Source organism: Oncorhynchus keta, chromosome 21 (assembly GCF_023373465.1).
Source record: "Oncorhynchus keta strain PuntledgeMale-10-30-2019 chromosome 21, Oket_V2, whole genome shotgun sequence".
In the NCBI taxonomy this organism is placed as follows: Eukaryota; Metazoa; Chordata; class Actinopteri; order Salmoniformes; family Salmonidae; genus Oncorhynchus; species Oncorhynchus keta.
The window spans coordinates 23,179,562-23,194,350 of NC_068441.1; the positions used below are offsets into that span (position 1 = coordinate 23,179,562).

Consider the following 14,789-nt stretch of genomic DNA (forward strand, 5'->3'; position numbering starts at 1 on the left):
CAAGAGTAATACAACTACTGCTGCAATTGCAACTGATACTTAATTCCACCTTATTGGCTACTGATAGAGTAACATAAATCACTCACCTGTGATTGTTGTTATTGTCATGACTATATTCGTTTGATCTGATACAGGATGTGCTATGAATGAGTAACATCAGACTCCAGAGCTGAGCTGAACCACGAGGACAAACCTTTAGTCGTCACACCTCATAAACCCTAGTGTTAATCATTCATTATGTTATTACAGGCAGTACAGCGCACTATATGTATAGCCTAAAGACCATGTTTAGACATTTACAGTATATTAGTTGTGTACTATTGCAATAGATCCCAAAGAAAACAACAACTTGAAACCAGAAACCTCAAAGCTCTGTGAACTTCTGTGATATCTTAATTTATATGATTGAGATGTGCAAACACACATGAACAGTGCAAACAACAAATCTTAATGACATTTTCCATCCATCCTATTAGTTTAAACAAAAGCAACACAAGCGGCTGAAAATGTTGATATTGTTTGAAGTAAAGTCAAACATTGATCCGTTAAGTATTAATAAATGACAGAAGACGGTTTATCATGGTTTATTATGGGTTAGCTATGGATTTGACACCTAGCAACACATCATATTTTTATCATCATATCCCAACGCTAATTAGGGCTGGCTATGTACATAGTTTCAAGATAAGTGAGCTTACAGCAGGTTAAGGGGGCCTATGTGTTGTATAATTAAGCATTTGAGATACTCATACACTAACTCAGCTATATTAAAAAATGGTTTAAATCAACACTGGACTCATTAGCTGATCAAACTCTCACCAGGAAAAACACTGAAAACAAACACAGGACAACCTATGGTTTATAGATGTTACAGGTACCTTACCTGTTGTATCCGCCAATGTATTTTCTGTGTTATTTGTTGTGGATAAGTGTATTTGTCTCTTCTACTTCAAAGCCGATACCACTCATATTTCAGGCCTGGGTTTTTATTGCGGAACAAATACTTCCAAGATTTAGTTCCACATAAAAGACAAGGGCAAAGTCCAGAGTCAAGAGCACATTGATCCAATAGAGGGACAGCACTCAATAAGGTGTTACTGTTGAGACAAATTCCTTATGGGAGAAAATGCCAGAAATGCTCCATGTTGGGAATATCTTTTATGCCTATTGTAAAAATCTCTCTCCCTCTCCCCTATGTAGGACATCGTTCAACTCTCTGAGTATCTACAGGTGTGTAATCCTGCCCTGCTGACTCCTTAGATTGCTGCAAGTGCTTCTATATTGGAATCTGTAATGATAATACATATAATTCAGACATGCGATTCAGTCAGAAACTTACTTGTATTATGGTGCATCTCTTTCCATAGGAGGCTCTGCGGCGAGAGGATTCTCTGAAACAGAAGCTGTCTCTACTGCAGCACACCACCTCTACTCTACTGCTCTCACATGACAATGTCTGGAAGGTTAGGACCTGGATCTCTTATACACTGATGTGATTACTCTATTTCTATATCATACTCTGTTTCATGAAGTGACTGCCATGAAGTTGACAGTAGGTTGGTGTAGTGTGTCATAGATGTTGACACAGGAGTGAAAATTAATTCCTGTCCCGTCTTGTATTGTATCTCGTTTAAACTCAGCTCCAGGGCAGTGGTTGTCGGTGTGCCTGGTATTCATGACGGCATCCCTACAGAGCAAAGGTCTGTCAGGGAGGGATCCTTGACTAGCCCATGCAGACTCCTGTAAATCACTCCTGTTGTCAACAAGTTGTGAGTATGATAGCAGTTAACAGACTATTTTAGAGTCAGTTGGGAATAAAATGGAGATATGAAATGTGGTTCAAAGTTTATACATCTTCTAAACATACACCGTGTGGCACACTATAAGCTTTGGCTTATCACTAACCACAGTACCCCTACATTCTGCAGGCCTTCAACTGTCCCACACCACTCTATAGTAGCTCAAAATGTAAGTTTCCTGCATGTCACTTCTCTGATGGTTTGCCCATGTGTGACGACAGTGTGAGGATGCAATGTGGGTGTCATGATAGTGGAACAGAAGTGTGAACATGAGCAGTGTGGTTTCTCTCATTTCCTGTTCTGAGAGTGAGTATGTGACAGTTACTGAATTCAAAGACAACAGAGGAGGAGAAACGATAGAGGAGACATCAGGCTGCTGGGTTCTTTGAACATTTTCAGGTTTGTTTTTGCTACTCACACTCACAAGATTTAATCCGTGGAGAGATGTGTGGTTTTGGTCTTCTCTTGACCTATGGTGTGTTGTGAGTGATCTGTCTCAGCTTTGTGTCAGCAGCCTTCTCATACATTGAGATGGCACACTACAGCTAGTTTTTGCTTAAGGTGAAGCAGAACTCATATACATAAAGTAGAACTTCATACCACAGGTGTTTAAATGTCAGGCTTAATTTCCTTCATTCAATTGATACTGAAAGTCATGCTTGCTGTCCTCATTTCTCTAGAGTCAAAGCTGAATGCACTGCATCCTGTTTTGACACACCCATAACCAATCATGCTTTCTTTAAGAATCTGATGGAAGGATACTGTCTTATTCTGAATCCTGCAGTTGAAGTTCATCCACCAAAATGGAGATCCAAAAAGACCTCAGGATGAGACGGCCTCAGATGGAGAGTTACGACCAAAAGCTGGAACAACGGGCAGCAAAACATGAGTTCTTGAGAGATCGCAACAATGTGACGACATGTCGCAGCCCAGGACACAAGCTAGAGGCAGACTGGAAGAGTGAGATGCAGCAGAAAAGACAGATAGAGTTCCAGAGAAGGAGACAGATTGTCCAGGCTGCCACTCATCAGGCTGATGAAAAGCAGTCAAACAAGGAGGCCAAAGTCACGATGAGGACCAACAGGCAGAGAGTGCCTCTCATACACAGACAGTCCCTCATATCAGCAGAGGATCTGGGGATCACCTGGCCAGATGTACACTCCATCGGGAAGGTAAGCACATAATACAGGGCGGCAGGTAGCCTAGCAGTTAGGAGCATTTGGCCAGTAACCGAAAGGTTTTAGGTTTGAATCCCAGAGCCGACGAGGTGAAGAATCTGTCGATATGCTCCTTCCTGTGGGTCGCTGTAGATAAGAGCGTCTGCTAAATGACAACATTTTTAAATGTAATACACATTACGTGCGTGACATTATTTTATTATATGTATCTTAATACACAAATACTGGAATATTCTGTTTGGTCAAACACAAAATGAGTGTTACAGACGCGAAACTGTTTCACCAGGCGACATGGATCACCTCACCACCACTGCATGGGGCAGGAGGGAAAAACAAAATAGGGCAGCTCCACTCTGACCTCTCACAGATATTCCCTCAAACACCACAGCAGCCCTCACTGAGGAAGAGTATGGATATCAGAGATAAAGGTAAAATTGGACTCACTGGACACCCATGGCTGTACTGTCAATCATCAAACTTGAATTTCAACATACTTATTAAGTTTGAACACTGAGTTTGTTGGTGAATTTCATGATCTTCCTCTGTCCTTCTTAGTAGTTAAACAGGACCAGAGTGGCCTAGTAATGTTAACCAGACAGCTCCAACAAAGGAATGCCTGCTGTCAGACAGAGTAAGTACAGTAAGCTACTGACCTCAACATGAAGACACTGATCTGTTTAACTGTTTTATCTCTGTCATGTACTGCATGTATAACACTTTGACCCCCCACTCATTTCCTGTCATTCACAGGCATGGCTATAGCACTGTGAAGGAGACTGTAAGTAACTCCAATGTACTGCATCTCTGTAATGTTTTGGGTATATTCTAATTCTAATGTGAGACACAGCAATGAATCACAGTTCTCATCTACACAATCGTTCGTCATTCTGACAAGAGGCCGCATTCCCATAAAGTTATGAAGAAGGCATCACTATCAGTAGTGTTGCATAGAAACATAGAGATAGATGTTATGATATTTGAACTCTCATGGGTGCGATATACATAGTCAACCACCCATTTATAACTACATATATGATGTCCTTCCTTGCTCCACGTTGGGAATATCTTTTATGCCTATTGTAAAAATCTCTCTCCCTCTCCCCTATGTAGGACATCGTTCAACTCTCTGAGTATCTACAGGTGTGTAATCCTGCTCTGCTGACTCCTTAGATTGCTGCAAGTGCTTCTATATTGGAATCTGTAATGATAATACATATAATTCAGACATGCCATTCAGTCAGAAACTTACTTGTATTATGGTGCATCTCTTTCCATAGGAGGCTCTGCGGCGAGAGGATTCTCTGAAACAGAAGCTGTCTCTACTGCAGCACACCACCTCTACTCTACTGCTCTCACATGACAATGTCTGGAAGGTTAGGACCTGGATCTCTTATACACTGATGTGATTACTCTATTTCTATATCATACTCTGTTTCATGAAGTGACTGCCATGAAGTTGACAGTAGGTTGGTGTAGTGTGTCATAGATGTTGACACAGGAGTGAAAATTAATTCCTGTTCCGTCTTGTATTTTTCCTCTGTGCTGCACTGATCCTGCAACAGTTCTATAACCCCTGAACTTTGCAGTCCCTTCCCGTTAAAAATCACTCCCATTCTGTGCTCATTTTTGCACCCAGAAATATAGGCTATTGTGTTTGTTTACTAACTATTCAAAATAATGTCAGTAACATGAGACTGTGATATGTTAACTTGCCTATTTTTAGTTAAATGCACTGATTGTTGGCCTAAAATGCTCTGGATAAGAACATATTCTAAATTACCTAAATGTTTATCGATTAATAAGGTTGAAGGATGAGGACAGAGACCCCAGCAGGACGGTCTGCACATAACAGCACCGGCATAAATCTGTAGCCTACAGTTGAGCACTGCGCACATATACAACACATTAAAATGTATAACATGAACGTTAAACACATTATAATAACCCGTGTGGCAGTACTGCATATGTCAATCTATTTTTATTTCCCCTCAGATGGCACGGGATTAGTTAAATATGTGAACAATTGGGCTTGACTGGAAAGTGAGTAGAGCAGCTATGCCGCTTCAGGTCGCTTTTCTCTCTCTCCAGTTGGTAGCCTATTTGATTCAACCGCAGCATTTTTGACAAGCCATGTATACTGAAGCAAGTTGCGAGAGTGAACCGACTGAAGGGGAGGGGGGAATTACATTTTTGTATTGATTTGTACTTTTATTGACACGCTTTACAGCGTGATTGAAATGTAGCGGAGATTGCATTCACGTTCAACGCTGCACATGTCGGCTCAATATGAAATGACCTTTACATTTCTATCGCGGAAGCGTTACAGATTGAATAGAGCCCTAAATTAGGTAATAGGCTACCGTGTTCGTCTCAGTGATCTGGTTGAAGACTGACTGTGGTGAAAGACTGACTGTGGTTTCAGAGTCGAGTTCACAGCGTTTCCACCCTCATTCTACTGGAGACTACTCTGCATCCTGTCACTGAGAAGTTGAAAAAGAAACATACAGAGAAAAAAGAAAGGGCCTAATAGCCATTTGACATCTACCATTTCCTATCCCCATTACATCTCATATTTCTCTACCCTCACAGGTCTGTTGCAAAGAGGACAAGATGAAGGGAAAGATTGGGGCACTAGAGTCACAGCTGAAGATCTGTGTGCAGGTGTGTTCAGGCACAATGTCTGTACCTACACTACCATTCAAAAGTTTGGAGTCACTTAGAAATGTCCTTGTTTTTAAAATAAATAAAAATTGTCCATTAAAATACCATACAATTGATCAGAAATACAGTGTAGACATTGTTAATGTTGTAAATGACTATTGTAGCTGGAAATGGATTATCTACATAGGCGTACAGAGGCCCATTATCAGCAATCATCACTCCTATGTTCCAATGGCACGTTGTGTTAGCTAATCCAAGTTTATCATATTAAAGGGTTAATTGATCATTAGAAAACCCCTTTTGCAATTATGTTATGTAGTCCTCTTGCTCAGTTGTGCACGGGGGCCTCCCACTCCTCTTTCTATTCTGGTTAGAGCAGTTTGCACTGTTCTGTGAAGGGAGTAGAACACAGCGTTGTACGAGATCTTTAGTTTGTTGGCATTGTCTCACATGGAATAGCGTTCATTTCTCAGAACAAGAATAGACGGCAACTTTCATAAGAAAGTTATTTGTTTCTGGTCATTTTGAGCCTGTAATCAAACCCACAATTGCTGATACTCCAAATACTCAACCAGTCTAAAGAAGGCCAGTTTTATTGCTTCTTTAATCAGAACAACAGTTTTCAGCTGTGCTAACATAATTGCAAAAATGGTTTTCTAATGATCAATTAGCCCTTTAAAATGATAAACTTGGATTAGCTGATACAATGTGCCATTGGAACACAGGAGTGATGGTTGCTGATATTGGGCCTCTGTACGCCTATGTAGATATTCCATTAAACATCAGCCGTTTCAAGATACAATGGTCATTTACAACATTAACAATGTCTACACTGCATTTCTGATCAATTTGATGTTATTTTAATGGGCATTTCTTTCAAAAACAAGGACATTTCTAAGTGACCCCAAACTTTTGAACGGTAGTGTATGTAACTTACAGTATGAATGTACAAACAAAATCACCACCAGGCTGAAACACCAAAGAACAATCATTATTCTTCTCTTCCTCAGAGGCTGTCCAGGGATGGAGCCAAGAAGCTGCTGCTACAGTCGGAGCAGCAGAGGCAGGAGCTGGAGGAGATGGCCTTGGCCTCACTCCAGAGGGTCACTGACCAAAAAAACAAGGCCCAGGACAGAGCTCACAGCCTGGAAGTAAGGGGTCAGACAGGGCTGCACTCTGGATAATGCATAATAGCACTGTGTTCAATTGGTATTTTCCTATTACAGTCCATTATTAATTTAATTAATGTAATTGATTTGCGAAATATGAGATAGTTTAGTTATTTAGTTTCAAATTAATATGAAGGGATGTCACAGGAGTGTCACTGTGTGTGTGTACTTTCAAATTAATATGAAGGGATGTCACAGGAGTGTCACTGTGTGTGTGTACTTTGTGTGTCCAACAGATGGCACTGCAGACTGCCCAGGTTGAGTCATCACAGTGCCGAGAGCGCTATGAAGAGGAGAGGAGGAAATGCACCCAGCTGAGGACGTCTCTGGTGCAGAACATAGACCATATAAACCTATTACAGAGCCAACTAGAGGTATGCACGCATGCATACTCACTCTATATTTTACAAGAGTGAAATAATATATGCTTTAAATAGCATCATGTATCCCCCTGTGCATCCAGAAAGTTATGGGACAGGATGCAACTCTGGAGAGTCAGCTGCTGCACCACCGACACACTGAGGCTGAGCTCCACCTCAAGATCAACCTCCTAGAGGACAACCTCCACACCTGCAGGACACAACTAGAGACATGGAGACAGCAAGACACCATGAAACAGCAGGAGATTGTCAGAGGACAGCAACAGGACTCCATAGGTATAGTACCGTCGTGGCTAAAAGTTGAGAATGACACAAATATGAATTTTCACAGTCTGCTGCCTCAGTTTGTATGATGGCAATTTGAATATACTCCAGAATGTTATGAAGAGTGATCAGATGAATTGCAATTAATTGCAAAGTCCCTCTTTGCCATGCAAATGAACTGAATCCCCCAAAAACATTTCCACTGCATTTCAGCCCTGCCACAAAAGGACCAGCTGACATCATGTCAGTGATTCTCTCGTTAACACAGGTGTGAGTGTTGACGAGGACAAGGCTGGAGATCACTCTGTCATGCTGATTGAGTTCGAATAACAGACTGGAAGCTTCAAAAGGAGGGTGGTGCTTGGAATCATTGTTCTTCCTCTGTCAACCATGGTTACCTGCAAGGAAACACCTGCTGTCATCATTGCTTTGCACAAAAAGGGCTTCACAGGCAAGGATATTGCTGCCAGTAAGATTGTACCTAAATCAACCATTTATCGGATCATCAAGAACATCAAGGAGAGCGGTTCAATTGTTGTGAAGAAGGCTTCAAGACACCCAAGAAAGTCCAGTAAGCGCCAGGACCGTCTCCTAAAGTTGATTCAGCTGCGGGATCGAGGCACCACCAGTGCAGAGCTTGCTCAGGAATGGCAGCAGGCAGGTGTGAGTGCAGCTGCACGCACAGTGAGGTGAGGACTTTGAGGATGGCCTGGTGTCAAGAAGGGCAGCAAAGAAGCCACTTCTCTCCAGGAAAAACAGACTGATATTCTGCAGAAGGTACAGGGATTGGACTGCTGAGGACTGGGGTAAAGTCATTTTCTCTGATAAATCCCCACTCCAATTGTTTGGGGCCTCTGGGGAAAAAAGCTTGTCCGGTGAAGACAAGGTGACTGCTACCATCAGTCCTGTGTCATGCCAACAGTAAAGCATCCTGAGACCATTCATGTGTGGGGTTGCTTCTCAGCCAAGGGATTGGGCTCACTCACAATTTTGCTTAAGAACATAGCCATGAATAAAGAATGGTACCAACACATCCTCTGAGAGCAACTTCTCCCAACCATCCAGGAACAGTTTGGTGACGAACAATGCTTTTTCCAGCATGATGGAGCACCTTGCCATAAGGCAAAAGTGATAACTAAGTGACTCGGCGAACAAAACATTGATATTTTGGATCCATGGCCAGGAAACTCCCCAAACCTTAATCCCATTGAGAACTTCTGGTCAATCCTCAAGAGGCAGGCAGACAAACAAAACCCACAAATTCTGACAAACTCCAAGCATTGATTATGCAAGAATGGGCTGCCATCAGTCAGGATGTGGCCCAGACAGCATGCAAGGGCAGATTGCAGAGGTCTTGAAAAGGGTCAACACTGCAAACATTGACTCTTTGCATCAACTTCATGTAATTGTCAATACAAGCCTTTGACACTTATGAAATACTTGTAATTATACTTCAGTATTCCATAGTAACATCTGACAAAAATATCTAAAGACACTGAGGCAGCAGACTGTGAAAATTGTCATTCTCAAAACTTTTGGCCACAACTGTACAGTATATATCCACTAGCAGATTTAAATAAACGTTGAATTGCATAAATTACTGTAGTGGGTCAGTTGTTTTAACTGCTATTTTGACCATGATATTTATTAGTCTGTAAATGTGTTGAAATCAATAGAGCATTCATTGGATAAGCAGTTTCAGCCAGCCATGTCACACCCCAGCAACAAGAAACAAAGCATGATGGAAGCCAATGTCAAAAGGAGAGAGGTCAGAATTAGTCTACAATTCCCTTTCATCTTAGTCATGTCAAACCCAGAGCACAATCACTTTCTGTCGCCAATGTCTTCATCCTGTATTGTCTCTGCTCGATTTTAATCCTATATTAAACTTGATACTGACAGAATCTTTCTTTTTCCACCAAGAGACGTTGTCGTCCCTGGTTCATCCTGACCCTGTTCGTGATAGTCATGGTGGTGGCCATTTTGACGTTGTTACTGGCCAATATCCCCACGACAAGAAATCAGCTGTGGGACCTTTACCAAGTACTACAGGAACACACAGAGAAGTACCTCTGACATGACATTACCACGGCATTGCTATAGGCCCATATGACAAGACCTGGGAACTGATCAAACCTCTGAACTTGCTCTAAAGGGTTTGGGAAATACAGTATGTTCTATTTTTACATCACACTGGATGCAATTCTTTTGCCATCGTAAATATATTTGCATCTTGAAGTCAATTTGTATTCATAACCATGCGGTATGGTTACTGCCTCTTGTTCATGCTTACTTGTGGTATTCGCTCAGTCAAATACATTGAAATACATACGTTGACACATTTGCCACTTATAACTGGACAGTAAAACAGACATTTTAAATAACTGACCGCTTTGCTAATTTTGGACATTTTTATTTCAAAAAAAGGAAAATACAAATCATGGGGGGAAAAAGAGTTGAGATCCTTTCTAACATTAAGTGCACACCCCTTATACTATTTTCATAGGCCAAAACAAATATCATTATGGAATTTAATCTAAGTGTAGGATATACATCTGGAAAATCATCAACATTTAAATGATTTTCTCTACTAGTATCTTTAAATGATCTTCACAAAAAACTAAGTTATAGTAAACTGTCCACATACCTAGCAAGACCAGTTAGAATCACATGAAGGAATGGATCTCAACAGTCATGGGCGGTAGGTAGTCTAGCAGTTAAGAGCGGGGAGCCAGTAACTGAAAGGTCGCTGGTTCAAATCCCGAGCCGAGTAGGTGAAAAATCTGTTGATGTGCCCTTGAGAAAAGAGTTTATCCCTAACTGCTCCTGTAAGTCGCTCTGGATAAGTGTCTGCTAAATGACTTAAAATGCAAATGTCACAATGCTACTTTTTCTTTATATTGTTTATAATAAACTGATAACTTAAAGTACAGTATATATGTATGTATCACTTATTGATGAAAGTTCAACTAAATCTACTAAAATGCATCAGGTAGCAAACATGAGATTGAGATCGTGTTTTATGAACAACAAGGACCAAAACAAAGCTGGATGATTATTCAGAAGTCACTGACTGTATTGTGTAACTGGCGACCAGGGTCATATCTGTAACTCATTGACGATGTTCAATGTTGACTTGCAGCCTACAGGACTTTGACCCACAATACTGCTCTAGTTCAAGGCCCTGGAGCTTACAACTGCAGACAGACACTATCACCACACCATGTTTTACTGACTGCCACAGTAACAGTATAATTACAATGCCTGGTAGCAGCATTTACCACAATATATACACATGGACCAATGAACCCTATAATAGACCATAATAACAAAAAGGGGGAAAAGAAGCTAAAGCAATGTGATTCCTCTCCCTATTCTGATGAACATGCCTCTATAAACATAAGTACTAGTTTGCTGATTATAGATCCCCTCTTGGACCAGCAGTAGAGAGGCAGCAGTGTCCAAACAGAGCTGTGTGTGAGAGAGACTGACTGGTCTGGTAGGGCCGTGGTGGACTACTTCACTGGGCATGCAGGGCCGGGGACAGGTGCATGCCGGCTCCTGGGGCCAGAGCCTGAGGCCAGCCTTCCTGGCCCTGGTGGGTCTGCAGCAGGCGGTACAGCTGCTTCAGGTGGGTCACGATGTTGTCCTTGATGTCTGGGATGGAGATCTGCAGGCGCACGCTGCCACTGTCGAAGGAACGCATGCAGTCGCCTGAGAACATCTCAGTGATCATACGTGCTACCACTGGAATAATCTGGAGGGGAGCAGAGGGCCAAAAGACATGGCAGTTACAGCTAAGGGACTCAACAAAACACATGCTTGAGGGTCAATTCAACATTTTAAAATAATGAAAAACAAATATTTAAATGGGTTTTCTATGAATCATTGCATCCTGATACAAAGACAGTCTCGCACCTGCACCATGATGAGCTTCTTCTCTTTGGGTCTGCTGTCAGGCCACTCCTCTCCAAAGCACAGGTTGATGTCAAACTGAGGAGGGCTGGCCGACTGGCCCCTCTGATGGGCTATCACATCTGCACACAAACCCATCACAATCATATCACATAGCAATTTAGTCTCACAGCACACATGCAATAACAGCTACAGTACATGCCACACTATCACAATACCGCATAAGGGCCCTGCCTAAAACACAAGAAAGATGTGTGAAGAGTCTATGCTCAGAGGATCGGAGTCACTGCTTACCACTGAGAAAGGACTCCAGACAGAACAGCTTGATCTTCCTCTGCCTCTCTATGAGGTTGGGTGCTTTGGGGTTGGGGGCACAAGGGCCTGACCAGTACACCTTGCATTGGCAGAGGCGGATGGCATAGATGTCATGGCCGCTGATCTCCAGGACGAGGCCTCGGTCCATGACATCCAGCAGGCGGTTGGTGAAGACCCTCTGTGTGTCGTTGGCGATGTGCTCAGTAGAGGGGAACCTCAGCTGCTCCAGGCTGATAGGACCAAACAGCTCCTCCTGGTTGACCATGGGACCTAGGTCCCCGTAGAAAAGCCTACAGCCCTGGGGGTTACTGACCGTCATGGCTGGACACACCTCCTTACCACGGTACTGGAACTGCACCTCCAGGTCTGTCACTGAGGGAGAGACAACGAAACACATGAAGATAAAGGGAGTCACTCATTGGTTGTCTGTATGGACAAGATGCTGAAATACTGTATGCAGTCCTATATTTATCTAATGGAGGAGTTTGTTTGTGTAGTTGTGTTAGTGTTCTCACTAGGCAAGGAGCTGATCCACATCTCTGGGGAGGCAAACATCACGTCAGGCATGGGAGGGGGAGGCATGTCCAGTGGGGGGGGGGGCGCCATCTCCAGGGGCGAAGGCTGCATCTCCATATCCAAAGGCTCCTCTTTGGGCCACAGCTTAACTTCCTCTTTGGGCCACACTTCAACTGATGGGGGGCAGCTGGGGGGTTGGAGGGGCGATACAGACCCCGGTGGAGACCACATAAGAGCGGGGCTGGTGCCTGATTGGTTACAGAGAAACAAGGCATGATTAGTTGACATACCAAAAACCATACTGGGATATTGGAATCAAAACTGGGAGTAAGCCAAACAGAAAGGGGGGCAGGGGGTTGTTCTTGGACCAGGCAAGTTGGGAAACATTATCTAGAGGCTAGATCTGGACTGTTATGTGGTCTAGGATAAATGTGGTAAAAATTTAGAATTAGTATTAGACGGGGTCTCAAATAAATAAAGAGAGATATTTGACATAACTAACCGTTGGATTTTGGATAAGGAGGGAGGGGCTCTGAGCCATCTGATTCATCTTCATCCCCATCATTTGGTGTCCAAGACCCTGGGTCTGAAGATCCTGAGGAGAGAGAGAAAAATGAGGAGGAGAGCAAGGGATGGCAAAAGTTTAAATACGTTTCAGAGCCGCTACCAAACCCAACAAGTGACTGTAAATAATCAGATATCTACTATGGTTGTATAATTATTATATTTTTATGTCATCGATGGCCAGTTACCTGGGTTACTGAGGGGCTGTGGGATGTCACAGATGTCGTAGATCTTCAGGGGGTTCATGGGGACTTCTTTGGTTCCGTCGTAGACAAGGTTGAACTCTCTGCTCTTGTTGAGGGCGCAGCGGAGCTGAGCTTTCCACTTGGCAGGGTCAGGATCATCAATACCCTCCTGGAACTTTCCGGTCTCTAACGCCCAGGCCTGGTACAGGGGAGAGAGGAAGCAGATGAAGAATACATTCAGAGAATATAGTTAACATCAACCTTACTTCACTCACCGTTGATGCAGCCACAACCAATTCACCTGCCAACACATTAGCCCACATGTATCGTTTCACAAACTGTTACAGAGATGTGCTTTACTCACCTTAAAAATTGTGTTTTCTTCCTCGTGCTGGGTTGTGTGCCGTGTAGCGTGTTTCCAGGGGATCCTGAAGCGCTTATTGTCTCGGTCAATCCACACCAGGCCTGGGTAGAACCCACTGTCCACCTGGTCCACTAGCCAGGGCTTGAGCCGGACACGCCGCGGGGTCAACGCCATGCTTATTGTCTGGGGAGGGGGCCACAATGGGCAGGTTAGATATTTACTATCCATATGGTACACTTATGTGGACATCCTGACCAATATATCTCAAAACAGTTCTACTAGAAGAACTGTATCAGAAAAACCGTGCTGTAAGGGCATGACATAACACAACTTGTCTGAGGCGGGCACAAGATTACCAACATTACATGGCTACCAAGATTTCAAACATAGACTTGGGCCACTTTGAGAGGCAAACATTAAAATGTAGTGGCTTCGGGTCAGCCTACAGGTCAGTTTATTTCATTACTCTACTCAGACCTCAAAAAGCCCAGAATAACATGCAATTTCACTGATTTACAGCTATTACTTAAAAGGTCCTCCCAAAAGTGCATATGGTTGGTCTTATGATGCTACTGCAGGACATGGTTGTTACACAGGTCAGTTGAGCATGGAACATAAATAAAGCAATGTCCAACGTTAATACATTAATTCAAATGAATGAACCATAAGGTGGACTTCTTCTCAGCAAACAATCCATTAGGATAGGTTACAGACTGTTGTAACATGTTGTTGTTGTATGTTATGCCTCCAACCACTTGCTCGCACTGTAAATTCGAGCAACTTACGAAAGACCAGTGGCTACTTTTTTTCACAAAGAAATGGTTAGTAATGATTTCAATTATTATTATTTTTTAATCAAGTTACGAACTTTAAACTATTTCATGGTTGCAAACAAACCAAATCTAGGAAACCGCTGTGAAACGTACCTGCTGTTGAACGTGACCAGGAAGTAGGATACTTAAAATCTGGGAGAAGGTAGAATCCCAAACTTCAGGAAAATATTATTCTCCAAAACGTTGGAACTTCTATGTCCTTTGCAATCCAGGTAAACGTATAGATGACCCACGGATACTTCTTATCACGGGAGAACAATTCTGATAATGTCTGGAGCAGGCCCAGCAGTTTATGCCTTTTCCGCTTCCCTTAACGAAACTCAGGTAGAGCCTTGACGTCACATACATTTCATTCTGGCACACCGTTCCAGATTATGTCGCGTTCAAGTGCTAGTCAGAACAGAGAAACGTGGACATTTCCGAATTGATAACTGGTTGAACGTGGCACGTGTATAACTATAACCAGTTAGCAAATTGGACATGTCAGAGTTCGTAGATCCGATTAGGACTTGAATGTGGCACCACTTTCGGTGGAGCCTTATTGTGACCATGATGACTAAATTACTCACAATATTTGTCAGAATTGTGTTACCATATGATCTGTAAATCGCTATATGTGTTTGTTGTTTTCAAAAGTTCAAAAGCC

The 14,789-nt window shown here is 42.7% G+C and overlaps 3 protein-coding genes across 15 annotated transcripts in view; 1 reads left to right on the forward strand and 2 right to left on the reverse strand.

Annotated features, from left to right (window-relative positions):
• LOC118372455 (epidermal growth factor receptor kinase substrate 8-like protein 3) overlaps window positions 1–5,519 on the reverse strand; it is a 19,612-nt gene extending 14,093 nt beyond the window's left edge. For 2 of the 8 annotated variants that reach the window (XM_035758367.2, XM_035758360.2), the window contains exon 1: window positions 1,340–1,634. The gene's annotated coding sequence lies outside the window, so the exon portion shown is untranslated. Of the gene's footprint in view, window positions 1–86; window positions 864–883; window positions 979–1,339; window positions 1,635–4,226 lie in introns of those variants that run through there. The other 6 variants (XM_052473535.1, XM_035758365.2, XM_035758363.2 and 3 more) reach the window with 6 other exon arrangements.
• On the forward strand, window positions 1,083–10,383 carry LOC118372456 (TRAF3-interacting JNK-activating modulator). 6 transcript variants are annotated; one of them, XM_035758369.2, is made up of 16 exons: window positions 1,083–1,230; window positions 1,368–1,463; window positions 1,641–1,769; window positions 1,929–2,198; window positions 2,544–2,971; window positions 3,264–3,405; window positions 3,533–3,608; window positions 3,728–3,755; window positions 4,088–4,117; window positions 4,255–4,350; window positions 5,567–5,638; window positions 6,649–6,789; window positions 7,044–7,181; window positions 7,271–7,463; window positions 9,128–9,219; window positions 9,377–10,383. In XM_035758369.2, the coding sequence occupies exons 5-16, from the start codon at window positions 2,603–2,605 to the stop codon at window positions 9,530–9,532; spliced, it is 1,533 nt and encodes a 510-aa protein (XP_035614262.1). In that variant the 5' UTR covers window positions 1,083–1,230; window positions 1,368–1,463; window positions 1,641–1,769; window positions 1,929–2,198; window positions 2,544–2,602; the 3' UTR covers window positions 9,533–10,383. The 6 variants fall into 6 exon arrangements, 5 of the variants coding, with proteins under 5 accessions (XP_035614262.1, XP_035614265.1, XP_035614264.1 ...); XM_035758372.2 differs by having other exon boundaries at window positions 1,084–1,230; window positions 2,584–2,971; window positions 3,536–3,608; XR_008074294.1 differs by having other exon boundaries at window positions 1,085–1,230; window positions 2,584–2,971; window positions 7,665–9,219; window positions 9,375–9,432.
• LOC118372457 (interferon regulatory factor 6-like) lies at window positions 9,849–14,478 on the reverse strand. The gene is made up of 8 exons (XM_035758374.2): window positions 14,237–14,478; window positions 13,311–13,493; window positions 12,950–13,145; window positions 12,700–12,792; window positions 12,197–12,445; window positions 11,661–12,053; window positions 11,370–11,488; window positions 9,849–11,208 (listed from the first exon to the last, which is right to left on the reverse strand). Exons 2-8 carry the CDS (start codon window positions 13,482–13,484, stop codon window positions 10,972–10,974), a joined length of 1,461 nt encoding a protein of 486 aa, XP_035614267.1. The 5' UTR covers window positions 13,485–13,493; window positions 14,237–14,478; the 3' UTR covers window positions 9,849–10,971.
• Between the last annotated feature and the right edge of the window lie 311 nt (window positions 14,479–14,789).

What these genes read in the sequence shown, in the direction of transcription:
- LOC118372456 (XM_035758369.2), top strand. Translation starts at nt 2,603, where the DNA reads ATGGAGATCCAAAAAGACCTCAGGATGAGACGGCCTCAGATGGAGAGT. An exon ending in ATGTACACTCCATCGGGAAG is followed by an intron (nt 2,972 to 3,263) that starts GTAAGCACATAA and finishes CTGTTTCACCAG; the next exon opens with GCGACATGGATCACCTCACC. An exon ending in AATGCCTGCTGTCAGACAGA is followed by an intron (nt 3,609 to 3,727) that starts GTAAGTACAGTA and finishes TGTCATTCACAG; the next exon opens with GCATGGCTATAGCACTGTGA.
- LOC118372457 (XM_035758374.2), bottom strand. Translation starts at nt 13,484, where the DNA reads ATGGCGTTGACCCCGCGGCGTGTCCGGCTCAAGCCCTGGCTAGTGGAC. An exon ending in ACAGCCCCTCAGTAACCCAG is followed by an intron (nt 12,793 to 12,949) that starts GTAACTGGCCAT and finishes CTCTCTCCTCAG; the next exon opens with GATCTTCAGACCCAGGGTCT. An exon ending in GTGGATCAGCTCCTTGCCTA is followed by an intron (nt 12,054 to 12,196) that starts GTGAGAACACTA and finishes TCTCTCCCTCAG; the next exon opens with TGACAGACCTGGAGGTGCAG.